Source organism: Apodemus sylvaticus, chromosome 9 (genome assembly GCF_947179515.1).
Source record: "Apodemus sylvaticus chromosome 9, mApoSyl1.1, whole genome shotgun sequence".
In the NCBI taxonomy this organism is placed as follows: Eukaryota; Metazoa; Chordata; class Mammalia; order Rodentia; family Muridae; genus Apodemus; species Apodemus sylvaticus.
In genome coordinates this window covers 71489499-71509117 of record NC_067480.1, presented here as the reverse complement: position 1 = coordinate 71509117, position 19619 = coordinate 71489499, and the positions used below count along the sequence as shown (strand labels likewise).

The 19619-nt window shown below is 38.4% G+C and overlaps 1 protein-coding gene across 1 annotated transcript in view; it reads right to left on the bottom strand.

The window, feature by feature from the left end:
• The window catches only part of LOC127692310 (adhesion G protein-coupled receptor E4), a 101121-nt gene extending 82045 nt beyond the window's left edge, over positions 1-19076 (bottom strand). Inside the window, exons 1-2 of the mRNA XM_052192523.1 lie at positions 18966-19076; positions 10270-10357 (exon numbers count right to left, since the gene is read on the bottom strand). Of these exons, the coding sequence (XP_052048483.1) occupies positions 10270-10321 (52 nt within the window). The 5' untranslated portion in view covers positions 10322-10357; positions 18966-19076. The remainder of the gene's footprint in view (positions 1-10269; positions 10358-18965) is intronic.
• Positions 19077-19619: the final 543 nt, after the last annotated feature.

Genomic DNA, 19619 nt, shown 5'->3' with positions numbered 1-19619 from the left:
ATTCTTGATCTTAGAGCATACGCTATTGGTGTTCTGTTCAGAAACTTTCCCCCTGTAACGATGTCCTCAAGGGTCTTCCCCAGTTTCTTTTCTATTAGCTTCAGAGTGTCTGGCTTTATGTGTAGGTCCTTGATCCATGTGGAGTTGAGCTTAGTACAAGGATACAAGGATGGATCAATTCACATTCTTCTGCATGCTGACCTCCAGTTGAACCAGCACCATTTGTTGAAAAGGCTATCTTTTTTCCATTGGATGTTTTCAGCCTCTTTGTCGAGGATCAAGTGGCCATAGGTGTGTGGGTTCATTTCTGGATCTTCAATCCTGTTCCATTGATCCTCCTGCCTGTCACTGTACCAATACCATGCAGTTTTTAACACTATTGCTCTGTAGTATTGCTTGAAGTCAGGGATACTGATTCCCCCAGAATTTCTTTTGTTGTTGAGAATAGTTTTACCTATCCTGGGTTTTTTGTTATTCCAGATGAATTTGAGAATTGCTCTTTCTAACTCTATGAAGAATTGAGTTGGGATTTTGATGGGCATTGCGTTGAATCTGTATATTGCTTTTGGCAAAATGGCCATTTTAACTATATTAATCCTGCTGATCCATGAGCATGGGAGGTTTTTAGAAAACCAAATAACCCTATTAAAAATGGGGTATAGAGTTAAACAAAGAATTTTCACCTGAAGAACTTTGGATGGCAGAGAAGCATCTTAAAAAATGCTCAACTTCATTAGTCATTAGGGAAATGCAAATCAAAACAACCCTGAGATTTCACCTTACACCAGTCAGAATGGCTAAGATTAAAAATTCAGGAGACAGCAGGTGTTGGCGAGGATGTGGAGAAAGAGGAACACTCCTCCACTGCTGGTGGGGTTGCAAATTGGTACAACTACTCTGGAAATCAGTCTGGTGATTCCTCAGAAAACTGGACACGTCACTTCCTTAGGACCCTGCTATACCACTCCTGGGCATATACCCAGAGGGTTCCCAGTGTGTAATAAGGATGCATGCTCCACTATGTTCCTAGCAGCCCTATTTAAAATAGCCAGAAGCTGGAAAGAACCCAGGTATCCCTCAACAGAAGAGTGGATGCAAAAAAAATGTGGTATATATACACAATGGAGTACTATTCAGCCATTAGAAACAATGAATTCATGAAATTTTTATACAAATGGATGGAACTGCAGAACATCATACTAAGTGAGGTAACCCAGTCTCAAAAGATCAATCATGGTATACACTTACTGATAAGTGGATATTAGGCTAGAAACTTGGAATACCCAAGACATAATCCACATATCAAATGATGTCCAAGAAGAACAGAGGAGTAGCCCTTGGTTCTGGAAAGGCTCAGAGCAGCAGTATAGGGCAATACCACAGCAAAGAAGGGGGAAGGGGGGATAGGTGAACAGGGGGAGGGAAGAGAGCTTATGAGACTTTCAGGGAATGGGGAGCCAGAAAAGGGGAAATCATTTGAAATGTAAATAAAAAATACATCGAATAAAAAGAACAAGAAAAAAAAAGAAAAAAGAAAAACAGAAAATACAGGATGGCTGAAATAACCCTGTAAATACCAATATCTGAGGAGATATTACAATCTCCACACTCAAGTGTCACTACAGAGCAATGTTAATTAAAAAAATTACATGGTTTTGCTATAGAAACAGACAATTTGATCAATGTAATTGAATCGAAGACAAAGAAGTAAACCTGTAAGCTCATGCACACTTGATTTTTAACAAATATGACAAGACAATGGAGAAAGGAAGCACCTTCAGCAAATGGGGCTAGTCTAACAGGATATTTGTATATAGAAGAATGAAAATACACCCTATCAATCACACTTCACAGCTCAAGTGCAAGTGTGTCAAAGATATCAACATAAAATGAGATACACTAATTCTTGTAGAACAGAAAGTGAGAAATAGTCTTTAATGCATTGGTACAAGAGACAGTTTCCTGAACAGAAAACTAATGGTTCAGGTTCTAAGATCAACAATTGATAAATGGGATCTAATAAAAGTATCTAACATAGCAAAGGATACCTTCAGTAGGACAAAGTGACATACTACAGATTGGGAAATAATGTTAGAAAGTAATGAAAATTATCTTCCAAAACTATCAACCCTACATCCGACAGAGGACCAATATCCAAAATATATAAAGAACTGAAGAAATTAGACACAAGCAATCCAAATAAGCCTATTTAAAATGGAGCACAATACTAAAAAATTCTCAGCCAGAGGAATTTCAAATGTCTGACGACATTTAAAATAATGCTCAGTGTCACTTTTCATGAGAGAAATGCAAGTCACAGTAATGCTGAGATTCTATCTTAGACCTGCTGTTAAGAATGAAGAGTGGTGTGCAGCATCTCTGGGACTAGACAGAGATCTGGGTATGAACAGTCTCCTAGGAGCCTACATAGGTAACTGACAGCAGGTGCTATGGATACTGAAATGGCCACCTCTCATAGTCATGTGGGATTTCCAGTGGAGGGAGGGGACCTTACCTCACCCAAAATGTTGTAATTGCATGGTGCACAGCATAAAGATAGAGCAGAATGTGAGGGAATGGCTAGCCAATTAAGGCCAATCCCATGACAGTCAGCCCCTTACTCTAATAATGATACTTCACAAAATTGGAAGATTTAAAGAAAATAGACGATTTTCTAGATAGATACCACTTAACACAGTAAAATAAACAACAAGTAAATTGTCTTAATCTCAATAGTTATATAACACTTAAGGAAATAGTAGCAGTCATTAAAAGACTCCCAATCATAAATGCCCAGTACAGGTGGTTTTAGTGCAAAATTCTAACAGACCTTCAAAGAAGACAAATACCAATATTCTTCAAATGATTCCACAAAATAGAAAGAGAATTAACACTAGCAACACTGCCAAATTCTTTCTATGAGGCCATAGTAAGCCTGACATCTAAACCACACAAAGATTCAACAAAGAGGATTTCAGAACAATTTTTCCTATAAACATCAACACAATTATACTCAATAAAACTCTTACAATCCAAATGCAAGAACACATTGAATCTTCATTCATAATGATCGAGTTGGCTTCATCCCGGGCATGTAGAAATGGTTCAGGAAATGAAAATACATCAATGTAATACACTGTATAAACAAAATGAAAGCAAACCATCCACATGATTATCTCATTAGATGATGGAAAGCTGTTATAAAATCCAACACCTTGGCATATTACAAATTTTAGAGAGATCAAGAATACAAGGCACATACCTAAAAATAATAAAAAAAATTCTAGCTTGCCATTTGTCAACATCAAATTAAATGGAGATAAATTTAAGGCCATCCCACTAAAATCAGAAACAATGAAATGGTGATCATCACCTCCCTATCTATTCAATATAGTACTTGAAGTTCTAGTTAGAGCAATATGACAACGACATGAGATCCAGGGGATACAAATTTGAAAATAAAAAAGTCAAATTTCACTATTCATGGGTGATATAAAAGGGCATATGAGCAATGCCAGAATTTCTACCAGAGAACTCCAACAGCTGAAAATAATCAGCAAAGTGGCTGGACACAAAATTAACTCCAAGAAATTAGTAGTTCTCCTTTGTATGAATGATAAGTGGGGTGAGAAAGAACTCAGGGAAACAACACCTTTCACAATAGTCATGAATAGCATAAAATATCTGTATGTAACTCTAAACACGCGTGAGCAAGTTCTAAATGACATGATCTCCAAGTTTCTGAAGAAATTAAAGAAGGTATCAGAAGATGGAAAGATGCCCATGCTCTTGGATCAAGAGGATTAATACAGGGAAAATGGCGAGCACAATAAAAGTGATCAACAGAGTCAATGCAATTCCCATCAGAATTTCAACATAATTCTTTACAGACTTTGAAAAAGGAATTGTCAAATAAATAGAGAAACAAAACAAAACTGGATCGATAAAACAATCCTGTATATAAAAAAGAATTGATAAAGGCATCAAGTTGTACTACTGAAAAACTGTGGTAAAACTGCATGATATTGGCATAAAATAAACAGGCAGAATAAAATCAAACAGCCTGAAATGATCCCATATACACCTGGGCACTTGCTTTTTGATGATATGGCCAAAACCATACAATGGAAAAATGAAAGCATCTTCAACAAATGGTGCTAGTGTAATTCTGTCTGTAGGAGAATGTAAACTTATATTTATCAACCTTCACAAATATCAAGTCCAAGCCTATAAAAAACGCCAACATAAAACAAGGTGAACTAAATCTAATAGAAGATAATTTGGGAAATAGCTTTTGATTCTTTGGTACAGGAAACATCTTGATGAACAGAACATCAATGGCTCAGGCTCCATTTTCAATAATTAATAAATGGGACCTCATTAAGCTGAGAAGATTCTGTAAAGCAAAGAACACTAAGAAAAGTATAAAATGACAGTCTATAGGCTAGAACAAATCTTTACCAACCCTCCACTCAATGGAATACTTTTATTCACAATCTATAAAGAACTCAAGAAATTATAAACCAACAAACAAAACAATCCAATTAAAAATGAGGTGGACATCTAAATAGATACTTTTCAATAGAAGAATATCTAATGGCCAAGAAAGCAGTTAAAAAATATTCAGATATTTCCTTATCACTGAGTCTTCTACGACATGCCAAGCTGCACTAGCAGCCTGCTACCCGCTCTGGACATCCATTCACCCCTACAGCTCTGCACACCTTTATTAAACCTGCAGATACTGGACCATACCTCCCCCAAGCATCTTCCTTGCTCAGTGAGTATTCTAAGGCAATCCAAGCTTCCATGAGCATCCTGCTGTCCCTGCTGTCCCTCTCTTCTCTTACATCCTCTCTTCCCATCTTCATCAGATCTGTGGATCCAGAATGATACAGGTAAGCTTCACTTCCCAAACCCATCTTTCCTGCTTGCTGAATATTCTTGGGCTTGCCAAGCTGCCATAAGCAGACTGCTATCCATTCTGGGCCTCTTCCCCTCTCACACACCTTTCCACTCACCTTCATCATGCCTACAGAGACTGACTCATACTGGCTAGCTGTCCTTCCAGTACCCAACTTCAGCACTTGTTGAGTCCTCTGTGGCACTTCAAGCTGCCCTGAGTAGTCTCCTATGTTCACTGTTCCAACATTCTCCCCTACCTCTCTTCCTACCTCCAACAGACCTGCTAAGCCTGAACCACACAAGCAAGTTTCCTTTCTTCCACCCATCACCCTTCCGTGCTGAGCAGCTTGCTCTCCCAGGTGTAGCTCCGCTCTTCTGCCACCTCTCCACATACCTTCATTAGACCTGTGAATGAAGAATCACACGGACAAGCTTGCTTTGCTCCACCCATCTTCCCTGATCATGGAGGCCTTTGGGACATGGCAAGTAACACTGAGCAGCCTACGAGTGAAGGAGAATCTTCCTTTTCCTGCCACCTCTCTGCCCACCATCACTACATGTCATCTTCTGAGCCATAAATACCTGCTGATCTAGAACCATACAGTTGAAGGATACCCATCAAAGGCAAACCACACCAGGATCATCTAGGTTAACTAACCTTACAATATCTACTGTAATAGGAACATCCACCAACCAAAGTCATAGAGATGGCTAAAGGCCCTCAAAATAAATCAGCAGAAAGACTTCTTAGAATTCAATTGAAATGAAGGCACAGCATACCCAAACTTATAGAACACAATGAAAGCATAGTTCATAGCTCTGAGTGCCTCCAAAAAGAAACTGGAAGGAACATACACTAACAACTTGACAGCACATCTGAAGGCTATAGAAGAAAAAGAAGCAAATACACCAAACAGGAATAGATGGCAGGAAATCATCAAACTCAGGGCTGAAATCAACCAAGTAGAAACAAAAAGAACTATACAAAGAATCAACCAAACCAGGAGCTAGTTCTTTGAAAAAAAAAAAACAGTAAGATATATAAACCCTTAGCTAAACTAACCCGAGGGCACAGAGACAGTATCCAAATCAGGAAAATCAGAAATGAAAAGGGGGACATAACAACAGATACTGAGTAAATCCAGTAAAACATCAGATCCTACTATAAAAAAGGCCTATACTCAATAAAAGTGGAAAACCTAGATGAAATGGATAATTTTCTAGACAGATACCAGGTACCAAAGTTATATCAGGACCAGATAAATGATCTAAACAATCCTATAATCCCTAAAGAAATCGAAGCAGTCATTAATAGTGTCCCAACCAAAAAGACCCAGAACCAGATGGTTTTAATGCAGTATTCTATCAGACCTTCAAAGAAGACCTAATACCAATACTCTTCAAACTATTCTACAAGATAGAAACAGAAGGAACACTACCCAATTTGTTCTATGAAGCCACAATTACTCTGATATGTAAACCACACAATGACCCAACAAAAAAAGAGAACTTTAGACCATTTTCCCTTATGAATACCCATGCAAAAAATACTCAATAAAATTCTTGGCAACCAAATCCAAGAACACATCAAAATGATCATCCACCATGATCAAGTAGGTTTCATCCCAGGGATACAGGGATGGTTCACTATATAGAAATCTATCAATGTAATCCACTATATAAATAAACTGAAAGAAAAAACACATGATCATTTCATTAGATGCCGAGAAAGCATTTGATAAATTCAACAGCTCTTTCTGATAAAAGTCTTGGAAAGATCAGGAATCCAAGCCCCACACCTAAACATAGTAAAAGTACAGCAATCCCATAGCCAACATCAAACTAAATGGATAGAAATTTGAAGCAATCCCACTGAAATGCACTAGACAAGGCTGTCAACTCTCTTCTTACCTGTTCAATATAGAACTCAAAGTCCTTGCCAGAGCAATGAGACAACAAAAGGAGGTCAAAGAGATGCAAATTGGAAAGGAAGACGTCAAAGTATCACTATTTGCAGATGATATGATAGTGTACTTAAGTGATCCCTAAAATTCCATCAGAGAACTCTTAAACTTAATAATCATCTTCAGCAAAGTGGCTGGATGTAAAAATTAGCTCAAACAATTCAGTAGCTTTCCTCTACTCAAAGGATAAACAAGTTGAGAAAGAAATTAGGGAAGTGAAATCCTACACAATAGTCACAAATAATATATAATTTATGACTTAGTATGACTCTAAATAAACAAGTAAAAGATCTATACAACAGGAACTTCAAGTCTCTGAAGAAAACAATCAAAGAAGATCTCAGAAATTTGAAAGATCTTGCATTGATGTGGGTTGGCAGGGTTAATACAGTAAAAATGGCCATTTTGGTGAAAGCAGTCTACAGATTTAATGCAATCCCCATCAAAATTCAAACTCAATTCTTCATAGAGTTAGAAAGAACAATTCTCAAATTCATTTGGAGTAACAAAATAAAACACAGGATAGCAAAAAGCATTCTCAACACTAAAAGAACTTCTGGAGGAAACACCATAAGCTGCACTACAGAGCAATAGTGAGAAAAAATTGTGTGTAGGTGGTCATGAAGAAGATACTAGAGAAAATACTTCCTAGATTTGGTATGACTTAGAACACTGGTTCAGATAACAGGCCAGACTTCATTGATCAGAAAAGCCTGGGAGTGGGTAAGTTTCTGGGTAAGAGACTTCACTGTGTATACCATCCTCAATTCAGGGTAGGTAGAAAGGATGGATCGTACCCTGAAGGAGACCTTAACCAAATTGTCCTTAGAGACTGGTGTAGACTGGGTGGTGCTTCTTCCCAATGCATTGTTTAGGTCTAGAAATATTCCCCTCAAGATTCTGTATGGGACCCCTTAATCTCTTCACCCCTGTTCTTGACCACCCCCCCCCCAAGTGACTTTTCAGGCTGACAGGATATTATGGCTTGATTGCAAACTTTCCAGATCAGCCACCAGGAATTGTGGTCTAAACTTAGTACTCTACAGAACACAAGTACCCCAGAGATTCCACAAAAGCACCAAGCTGGAGATTGGGTATATGTTAAAAGGCATCATGCTGAAAACTTGGAAGGAAAGCGCAAAGGGCTGTTCCTGGTGTCGCTGCCCACCCTGAGCACTGTTAAGTGGATGGAATAACTGCCTGGGTTCATGTAACTCATGCCAGACCAGCATCTGCTCCTGATGCCAACTGGACAGCAGCCAGACATCCCAGCAACCACCTCAAGCTCAAGATCACCTGACCTTCTGCAGGGACAGAGAAACCATGAGATGGCAATGGCATATCTTCCTTCCTTCCCTCACCGAGCCTCAGCATTCCCCACAACCCTACCAAAGTGACTTGGCAAGTACTCTCATGCACTGGGGATGTAGCTTGGTCCACTACAGAGGAACACCTGCCTTATACCTGGTGTCTGAACCTTGTCTTTGGTCTCTGTAAGTTAGTGACTAGCCTTGACTCCTGGGATATGCCCACCCTAGAGACACAGGGGGAGGAATTACCCAAATTTGGGGGAGTAGGGACTTGTGAATCTAAACCATGTCCCAGACGTTGCCTTGAAGGGCGGGGCTTAGGGTGTGGACACCCAAAGTTGAGAAGTGTCCTGTGAAAGATCCCCAAATATGTGTGCCCCCAAGATGGGAGAAGCCAGCAGCAGGACCATTAGAGTGTGTGGAGGAGAACCATATTTTACCAGCTGCTTCTGCATATGGTTGGTGGCCTTGTGCCTTGGGATTGGCCCCTTGTGTGCATTCTACCCTCCTAGACCAGTCCTCTGATTTCTGCGTACTGGTCCAATTGACCCCAAGACTTATTTACCACCCCTATGGAGACCTTATAGACAGATGGAGCAGTACCTTTTATTCAACAAGAAGAGAACCCTTCACTGTGCTCACAGTGTAGTTGTTCTTGGGGCTGGGAGTGGCTATAATGGCTACTGGTACCTCTTCCTTGGTTCTATAATGTCACCAATACCAAAACCTCAGGGCCACCATAGATCTGGACATTGGGAAGATGGGATCATCAATCTCCCACCTACAGGAGTCTCTTATCTCTCTGTCAGAGGTGGTCCTACAGAATGGAAGAGGGTTAGATTTACTGTGCCTCCAACAAGGAGGATTGGGTGCTGTCCTCAGTGAATAATGCCCTCAATGAAGAAACTCCACAATGAAGTTTACATAGACTATTCTGGGTTAGTTAAGGATTCCACAGCCAAGGTGAGAGAAGGGCTAGCCAAGTGGAAGAGAGAAAGAGAACAGAGTCAGGATTGCTTTGAATCTTGGTTTAACTCCTTCATATGAGTTTTAACCACCCTCATATGCACCTTCTTAGGACATCTAATTTTTCTCCTGCTATTGTTGACCTTTGGACCCTGCATATTGAACAAGCTTATAGACTTCATAAAATAGAAAGTAGGAGCAGTATAACTGATGGTTCTGGACCAACAATATGAGACACTGAGGACAGGACCTGAAGAATATGAGCTATGAGTATAGCTCCAGTATTGGTGCTTGTACAAGAAAAAGGGGGAAATGAGGGACCCTAAAGGATTTTTCTAGTCCTACTCCCTCCTTACAGATTCCCATACTACCCGGGGTCAAGGCTAGGCTAAGTTTCATTCTCTACCCACAGAAACATTCTTGAGTAAAAAATTCTCAGAAAAACCACGAATGTATTCACTGATAGTAACCTGACCCTTGGGAAAGTCCCGGGCAGAGTTCAAATGCATGTCATGATCTGACCATGCTTGCTAGGCAGTGTATTTAAAGGTCAATATTCTTAGCCAATAAGTTTAAACTGTAACTTTGCTGATGTGACCTGTACCCCTAAAAAGTATACACACTGCCTGTAATAGTCATTTGGGGTCACCTTCTAGTCATTCACCTTGAGGAACTAATTGAAGGTTGACCCCAACATGTTGGAAAATAAACCTCTTGCTTTTGGATAAAAAAAAGTTTTATGGCTTTATATTTTCAAATAAATCTATGAACTCATTTGACAATCAACTTTGCTGTGTAAAGGGGAAGAGAAGGGGGCTTACGGGACTTTCGGGGAGTGGGGGGCTAGAAAAGGGGAAATCCTTTGAAATGTAAATAAATTATATCGAATAAAAAAATTAAAAAAATGTAAGTTTTTGATGAAATTTTGTTTTGCTTTTGTTCATTGTAGGTTTCTATTTTGTCTGGTACCTGTAGGTGCTGCACAAAGAATCTCACACCAAGAAATGATCTACAGATATTTAATAGCACAGCGAAGTGACACTTTCTGTAGAATCTCACAAGTTGGGTAAGAAGTGCCACAATAGCAAAGATATTGGAAGATGAGACAGCCCATTTCCACTTACCTGCATGCAGCAGGCACCTGCTTCCCGTATCTCCAGTTGCCACCATCAACATTCTGGGAATTTCTTCAACAGGGCTTGGTGAGAGTTCCTGAAAGTAATGAACCAATAAAAATATTTATTGCTGGTCAGTAAAATGAAAATACAGATAAATAATGCATAATCCCATTGACATCTGCCTCTTTCCGTTAGTAACTGCATATGATAACTATCTCAAAGAAAATACTCAACAAAGGTGACCAGAGTGACCTGTACTGGAGAATGCATGCTTACGCCTCAATAGACAACCAGGAATTGATCTCCAATGGACCTTAATTCTGCTGACAGGTTAAATGCAGCTCACATATAGGCAACCCCAAAGCAAGATTGTCATTATAGTCAATCACATTCATTTTGTGATGGACGTCATGATCATATATAAAAGTGCTTTCTGAAACAATGAGCACTTATTGATTCACAGGAGCATTGTTTTTTATGATTTCACTTAGCTATTTTTGTATGTACCTGAGAATATGCAATATATCACAATAAATATTAGTCACTATATTATGACAAAACTTTCTTGTTTAGTGTTTGAAATGTCTGAAAGTTAAATTCTTTAAAGACCATTTCATTTCTGTAATTGTTCTACCTCAGGATTCACAGTCACCATTCTATTTTTAGTCCTGAATTTCACAATTTCTTTTTTTCCAAAATGTGTACAGTCTGAAACTGAAGACTTGGCACTCTAGGAGAGGCTACTTTCTGTGCCAGCATAAGAATCTGAGTTGACAGTTCTTTATAGAGTTAGAAAGAGCAATTCTCAAATTCATCTGGAATAACAAAAAACCAAGGATAACTAAAACTATGCTCAACAGTAAAAGAACTTCTGGGGGAATCAGTGTCCAGGACCTCAAGCAGTACTACAGAGCAATAGTGTTAGAAACTGCATGGTATTGGTACACTGACAGGCAGGTAGGTCAATGGAATAGAATTGAAGAGCCAGAAATGAACCCTCACACCTATGGTCACTTGATCTTTGACAAAGGGACTGAAAACATCCAGTGGAAAAAAAGATAGCTTTTCAACAAATGGTGCTGGTTCAACTGGAGGTCAGCATGCAGAAGAATGTGAATTGATCCATTCTTATCTCCTTGTACTAAGCTCAACTCCAAGTGGATCAGGGACCTCCACATAAAACCAGACACATTGAAACTAATAGAAAAGAAACTGGGGAAGACCCTTTAAGACATGGGCACAGGGGAAAAGTTCATGAACAGAACACCAATAGCTTTTGCTCTAAGATGAAGAATTGACTAATGGGACCTCATAAAATTGCAAAGTTTCTGTAAGGCAAAGGATATTGTCAAAAGGACAAATTGGCAACCAACAAATTGGGAAAAGATCTTCACCAACCCTACATCCGACAGAGGGCTAATATCCAATATATACAAAGAACTCAAGAAGGTAGACTCTCGAGAGCTAAATAACCCTATTAAAAAATGCGGTTCAGAGCTAAACAAAAAATTTTCACCTGAAGAATTGCGAATGGTGGAGAAGCACCCTAAGAAATGTTCAACATCATTAATCATTAGGGAAATGCAAATCAAAACAACCCTGAGATTTCACCTCATACCAGTCAGAATGGCTAAGATGAAAAACTCAGGAGGCAGCAGGTGTTGTCGAGGATGTGGATAAAAAGGAACACTCCTCCACTTCTGGTGGGATTGCAAGCTGGTACAACCACTCTGGAAATCAGTGTGGGGGTTCCTCAGAAAACTGGGCATGACCCTGTTATACCACTCCTGGGCATATACCCAGAGGATTCCCCAGCATGCTATAAGGACACATGCTCCACTATGTTCATATAAGCCTTATTTATAATAGCCAGAAGCTGGAAAGAACCCAGATGTCCCTCAATGGAGGAATGAATACAGAAAAATATGGCGTATTTACACAATGGAATACTACTAGCAATTAAAAACAATCAACTCATGAAATTTTTAGGTAAATGGTTGGAACTGGAAAATATCATGCTAAATGAGGTAACCCAATCACAAACGAATACACATGGAATGGAGTCACTGATAAGTAGATATTAATTAGCCCAGAAGCTCTGAATACTCAAGACACAATTAGCATATGAAATGATTCCCAAGAAGAAGGAATAAGAGGTTCCTGGTCCTGGAAAGGCTTGATCCAGCATTGTAAGGGAGTACCAGGACAGTGAAATGGAGGAGTATAATTGGGGAATGGGTGGAGGGAAGAGGGCTTATGTGACTTATGGGGAGGGGGGAACCTGGAAAGGGGAAAGCATTTGGAACATAAACAAAGAATATAGCAAATAAAAAAAGAAACAAACAAACAATAACAATCAAAAAACAAAAAAGAATCTGAGTTGAAATTATTAACACCTATGCAAAAATACGGGGACAGCTATTACATGTGTGTAACCCCAACACTGGAAATTTAATTTAAAAAATGCAACTTTCTGAACAGTCTTGCTAGAATAAATGGCAAGTTACAGTTTGACTGGGGATCCTATCATAAAAGAATAAAGTGGAGAATGAGAAGATACTTAACACCCTCTCTGACTTCTGCTCCTGCATGCATGACTATAAACCATTATGCACCCAAAACAGACACACACAGACACACAGACACACACGCATACACACACACACACACACACACACACACACAGAGAGAGAGAGAGAGAGAGAGAGAGAGAGAGAGAGAGAGAGAGAGAAATAAAAGAAAATAAGAAAGAAACAGATTTCATAAGATCCCCCAAACACAGAACTCTTCTCAGTAATTAGGGAGCTGTTTCAAGTTCATGGATGCTAGGTGAAGGAGAGTCACTTTTCCTCAGAAATGTGACCATTGCTAGATTGTCTATGCTTCACTGGATGACTTTATATCCATGTACATTTAGGTATAACTAAATTTGGGTTATAACAGAAGAAGTAGATATAAAGTTGGAGAGGTCCATGAAAGGTAGGGTCTGGATGGGATTATACAAAGGTGATTGTGATCAAAATATATTGCATGTACAAGTAGCAAATTCTAAAAGAATAAATACAAAAATTAAAAAGCATACCTTCTCTAAAAATGAGCTAGAAATTCTTATATTTATTTTTCATTCATAGGGTAATTCACCAAGATTCATCATATGGTGATTTATTTGAGAATTCTAAAGAATTTGTTAATATAAAGAATGTACTATATGTCTGTGATTAAAATTGAACCTTGTGCTTTTTGTGATAAATATTATATTTAGGGTGAAATTACTACAATTTGCTATGAATAGCTGGGCAGTGGGTTTTTAAAGCAATCAGTGATAGAGATTAAACAAAAATTGCACAGGAATTTATCACATTTCAAGGTAGCTTGGCACTGGTTCAGGAAGAGACATTATATTACTGTCTTTATATACATGTATTTTTGAATTTTTACAGAAATTTTAAAAGAGCATGGTAGGCTAGAGAAGAGATGAAAAATTCATGCTGTAAGTAAATACTAATCACCTTAATACCAAGGGGGCATAAAGATGCGTCTAATAGGTATATGAGTAGGGATGATGATCAGAAAATATGATCATGGTATGCAAATCAGAAACTTTTAGATGGATTAAAAATGTTATGAGTGGTTTGGCAGAAACTAAGTTGAGGGAAATTACATTTCAGATAAAAACTCCATTAAAATTAAAATATGTAAGATAAATTATGTATCAATATACATAATGCACAGCATGGCTTAGATACTAGAGATAATCAGGCTTCTCAATTCTTTTTTTTTTTGCAGTCATCAGTAGTTTTATTATTTTAGTCCAAACACATTCAAAATGGAAACTCAAAAGAATACTTTCCACCTGAAACAATTAAACTAGATTCTACCAGCATATAACGCTTAACACATTATAGAATAAAGATGGTAATCCACTTCCTTTTATACCTACTAAAGCCAAGATGGGAAAGCCAATTTGGTTGCAATAGTGTCATAAGGATAGAATATTACCATCAAAATAAAAAGATTTATTTATTTCATATATGTGAGCATATTGCCCCTGTCTTCAGAAACAGCAGAAGAGGGCATAGGATCCCATGACAGATGGTAGTGATCCACTGTGTGGTTGCTGGGAATTGAACTCAGAACCTCTGGAAGAGCAGCCAGTGCTCTTAACCACTGAGCCATCTCTCCAGCCCTAGACTTCTCAATTCTTAATGGCATAGGGAATTTGTTTTTCTTACATGATTTGTGGGTTTCAGGCTAGGGAATGAAGGGAAATCTTGCACACATTGCAAGACTTGGTCAAAGTGCCAGAAGTAATTAGGCACCAGATAAAAGTTAATTTCTAATTCAAAATTATTTTAGGTCTTGGTATTAGCATGTGGCTAGATTAGAGCTTCAAGTGTTGGGTAGTGGGGGAACGTGAAGCATCACAGCAGGCTTGCTTAGCTAATGTCCATAAACCACTACTGAGTGGTGTGAGCTGATCTCTATGAAAACAGTGTACAGCTAGAAGATCAGTAATGTAACGAAACATTTTCATATGCATTTAAAATATATTTGAGTAATAACATTTACCACATGCACATACACAATAATATCAGTGTACCTGCATGTGTGTGCATGCATGTTTTCATTGTATGTGGAGACAAAGTCAGTTATTCTTAGACAATCATGCAAATCTCTCAAATATAGGTCAATGTCTATTACTGAGACTGATAGAGCAACTTATGTTTCATTCTGACACAGGATCAGTCATTAGTCACTGTAAAACCTATGAAATATTGTCAAGTGATAGCAGAATGATTTCTGTCTAGATTTTGAAAATGAGTATTGCCTGGGAATAAACATTATAGATATCTGACAGAGCCTACTCTATGTCTTCAGAGATTCTCCTTTGTTGGCCAATACTTTTGTTCTCCTTTCTTGGACATTTCACAATGTCTATAGTGATGCTACATTAGTTTATGGGAACCATACGACCAAGGACAAAGATAAGTTCCAGTTTTGACTGTAAGCTAATATACCCAAGAATAGTAGAAAGCAGGAAATCACAAAACTCAGGGCTGAAATCAACAAAGTAGAAACAAAAAGAACTATATGAAGAATCAACCAAACCAGGAGCTAGTTTTTTTGAGAAAACCAACAAGATAGATAAATCCTTAGCCAGCATGTAATAAGGACACATGCTCCACTATGTTCATAGCAGCCCTATTTATAATAGCCAGAAGCCAGAAATAACCCTGATGTCCCTCAATGGAGGAATGGGTACAGAAAATGTGATACACACACACACACACACATACACACACACAATGGATTACTATTTAGCTACTAAAAACAGTGAAAATAACATGGTATACATTCACTGATAAGTGGATATTAGCCAGAAGCTTGGAATTCACATATCAAATGATGCCCAAGAAGAAGAAAGAACAAAATATTGATACTCTGGTTCTTCTTAGAAGGGAAAACAAAATACCCACCTAAGGAGATACAGAGACAAAGGTTGGAGCAGAATCTGAGGGAAATACCATCCAGAGACTACCCCAACTAGTGATCCATTCCATATACAGTTATAAAACCCAGATAGGTAATATCAATGTCCACAAGTGCTTGCTGATCTGAGCCGGATATAGCTGTCACCTGGGAGGCTCTGCTAGTGCATGGCAAATACAGAGAGGAACACTCTCAGCCAACCATTGAACTGAGCACAGGGTCCCCAATGGAGGAGCTAGAGAAAGGACCTAAGGAGCTGAAGTGGTTTACAGCCCCATAGGAGGAATAATAATATGAGCCACCCAGTACTTCCAGAGCTCCCAGGGACAAAACTCTCAACCAAAGAGTACACATGGCAGCAGAGGATGGTCTTGTTAGACACCAAAGGGAGGAGAGGCCCTTGGTCCTGGAAAGACTTAATGCCATAGTGTAGAGGAATACCAGGACAGGGAAGTGGGGGAGGGTTGATTGTGATAGGGGAGATGGCTTATGGGATTTTCAGGGGAGGGGGGAACAAGGAAAGCAGACAACATTTGAAATGTAAATAAAGACTATATCTAATAACAAAACTTGGTATTAAAAAAAAAGCTTGAACCACCTTTGGCAAGTATTACATTTGTAGACCATCAACCTCTCATGTCTTTGCTTCCCATTTTGTGTGAGTATGTTTTATTAAGAAAAGTGGAAGAAAACACAAAATAATAAAATAGAGAACAGAGATATGCTAGAGACTAGTTCAGATATAAACAGAAATTGACAATTGGCACTGAATGGCAGAGACCCCCCCCCCCCCATGGGGAAAATCTTCTTTTGGCTGAAACTGCTGCTGGCCATTTTCACCACAAACATCTTCATAGAATAAGGAAATAACAAGCTGAAATTTTTGCCTTGGAATTTGCTTGGAACCCTTCACCTACTAATCAAATTCAAGACCTTTTCTCTGCTTTCAAGATCATATCACTGTTACTCTTGGGCTACTTTTTCTCTCATTGCCCCCTTTACAGGATTCTTCCCTGGAGAAGGGGTCTTAGAAAACACTCGAAACAAACATGATTGCGTCTAAATTCAGAAGGGCATGGCAAAGCCACTTACATAGTGAGGTGCTTATTGACCACAGGATAATTTTGTAATAAAGTATTTACTTGAATTCACAAAAAGTATTTACTTCAATGTCACATAAGCCTCTATGTGCCACAGAAAACCATGGAGACACTTGGTCATAGCTATAGTGGGAAAATTCTCTTGTTGTCAGTCAGTACTTGTGATTAATGTAAGCACATTTTTGCATTTGCATCAAAGTCTGTTTAAGTGTTGGCACAGATATTGTCACAAATTTTCTTCTGACCATGAAACTAGCCCCTTGAAATCATTTTCTTAACCTGACTGGTGACATCTTCTGTTATTGAAAAACTATATGCAATAAAAGGCTTATCATAACTGGACATCTCCTGCATATATACAAGTTTATCTGTGTACATGTGTACTTATGTGCATTGATGTGCATATGGTAAACATATGTATGAAAGTGTTTGCAAATTAACATAGTTTTCACTTGTTGCATATCACAGACTATAGGACTTGAGGTACCTCACAAACCTTCTTGCCTACTTTTGCTGTTTATCATTGTTAGAATTTCAAGAAGTAGCAGTAAACAGAAACAGATGCAGCAGCAACAGCTGAGGAAATGGAAGGAACAAGAGTATCATGGGCAGGAAGCTGAGGCAACATAGATGATGAAAGTTATGAAGAGATCAAGATTAGTTGTTGCGGTTCATCGCCACTATATGGGTTTCAGAGACTTGTCAAACCCCGAGAATATCATCTGGAGAGCTGCAACCATAACTCCTGTTATGCTTCTCAGAAAGCCTTCATAAGACCAAAGAACCAGCAGTCCTGTGTGACTCAGACGTTCTATCTGCTTCTTTTTGTTGTTACAGCTCACTAATGCTGAAAGCTCTGGACTTGCTATTCGTTTTGTTAATTGTTGATAGCTCTATTAGTTGTTAAAATTTACAACAATAATCCAACACGATTGTCTAATGTTGTGCTCTCCTGTGTTCTCAATCCCTGGATCAAGATAGTAATTGCTCTTTTGACCTGGCATTACAATTCTTTTCATCTCCCAGTCCAACCTGTAGGATTAAAATGTTCCAAGGCTCTAGACTACCAGCACTAGGAGGGTTTCTTTTTTGTCTATTTGTGACTTGTATGTAGGTAGAGCAAAAGGCTCCGTGTCAGATGTTTGGCAACACATGTGAGTCTATTTTCATAAAATATTTCTGGAAATCACCTTCAAGACTTACAGTATCAAGTGCTTTTTAAAATTTGTGGCTGGGAATCTGAAATAACTGAATGCCAATGGCACCAGCTGTTTTGCATTTTAAACAAAATATAAGTTCTTTATATGAAAAAAATATTTTTAAATTAAAATAATGGAACAGCTTAATGTAATCTAAATGAGTCATTGTAGTAAGGGTTTTGCATTATTGGCATCATCATCACTATGAAATTGAGCAAAGAATTGCCTAAAGAAAAAAATGACAGTGGATGTCAGTAACCTAATATAAAATGTCCTGTGAATTCATCATTATCAATGACAGTGTCCTTTGTAAATCTGTGAAACAATAAAATGCAAAAACATTGCTGGGGCCGGGCGGTGGTGGCTCACGTCTGTAATCCCAGCACTCTGGGAGGCAGAGGCAGGCGGATCTCTGAGTTCGAGGCCAGCCTGGTCTACAGAGTGAGTTCCAGGACAGCCAGGGCCACACAGAGAAACCCTGTCTCAAAGAAACCAAATCCAAAAAACCAAAACAACAACAACAACAAAAAAAATTGCTGGGACCTATATGGAGATGTATCTCACTAGTGTATAAGTGAAAATACATAATGAGAATATACTAATATCCATAATTTAATAACATAAATAAAACAATACTTCACAATTATATTAAAGTAACCTAGGAAAATTTTGAATTAATATAAGAATAAATATAAGAATAGATTATGGTATACAAATTTATCACCAAAGCACTATACAAAATGAACTTGCAAGGGTCTAACACCTGCACAGAACCCTTCAAGGGATAAAGTGGATGATGATAAGGAGGGTCTGCTTTTTGGAGTTTCCAATCAAAAAAGTTTTACTGACACAAAAGTTCATGAGTGATTTCTCCCCCTATTTTCTATGTACAGTTAGTACAAAAGTTACTTACTTCAGAGATGATGAATTTTTGCTTCTCACTCAGTCTGGAACATTCTCAGCAACTATGAAAGAGGAAGTGCATCACTGCTTATCTTGTTCTTTCTTTCTCAAGGAATTTTGTGGTCATATGAAAAAACTGAACTTTTGGCAGAGTAGTTTGCTTAACTCTAATTAGTTCTCTTTTCACTAGTGTAAAGTAGATAATGCAGTGCATAGGGTATATTATATTGAAGAGCCTCAGAAAACAACTTTTTATTTTTTTATTTTTTTATTTTATTTTTTTTTATTTTAAAGATTCTTTTTTTATTCAATATATTTTTTATTTAGATTTCGAATGATTTCCCCTTTTCTAGCCCCCCACTCCCAGAAAATCCCATAAGCCCCCTTCTTTCCCCCTGTCCTCCCACCCACCCCTTCCCACTTCCCCGTTCTGGTTTTGCCGAATACTGCTTCACTGAGTCTTTCCAGAACAAGGGGCCACTCCTCCTTTCTTCTTGTACCTCATTTGATGTGTGGATTATGTTTTTGGTATTTCAGTTTTCTAGGTTAATATCCACTTATTAGTGAGTGCATATCATGATTCACGTTTTGAGTCTGGGTTACCTCACTTAGTATGATGTTCTCTAGCTCCATCCATTTGCCTAAGAATTTCATGAATTCATTG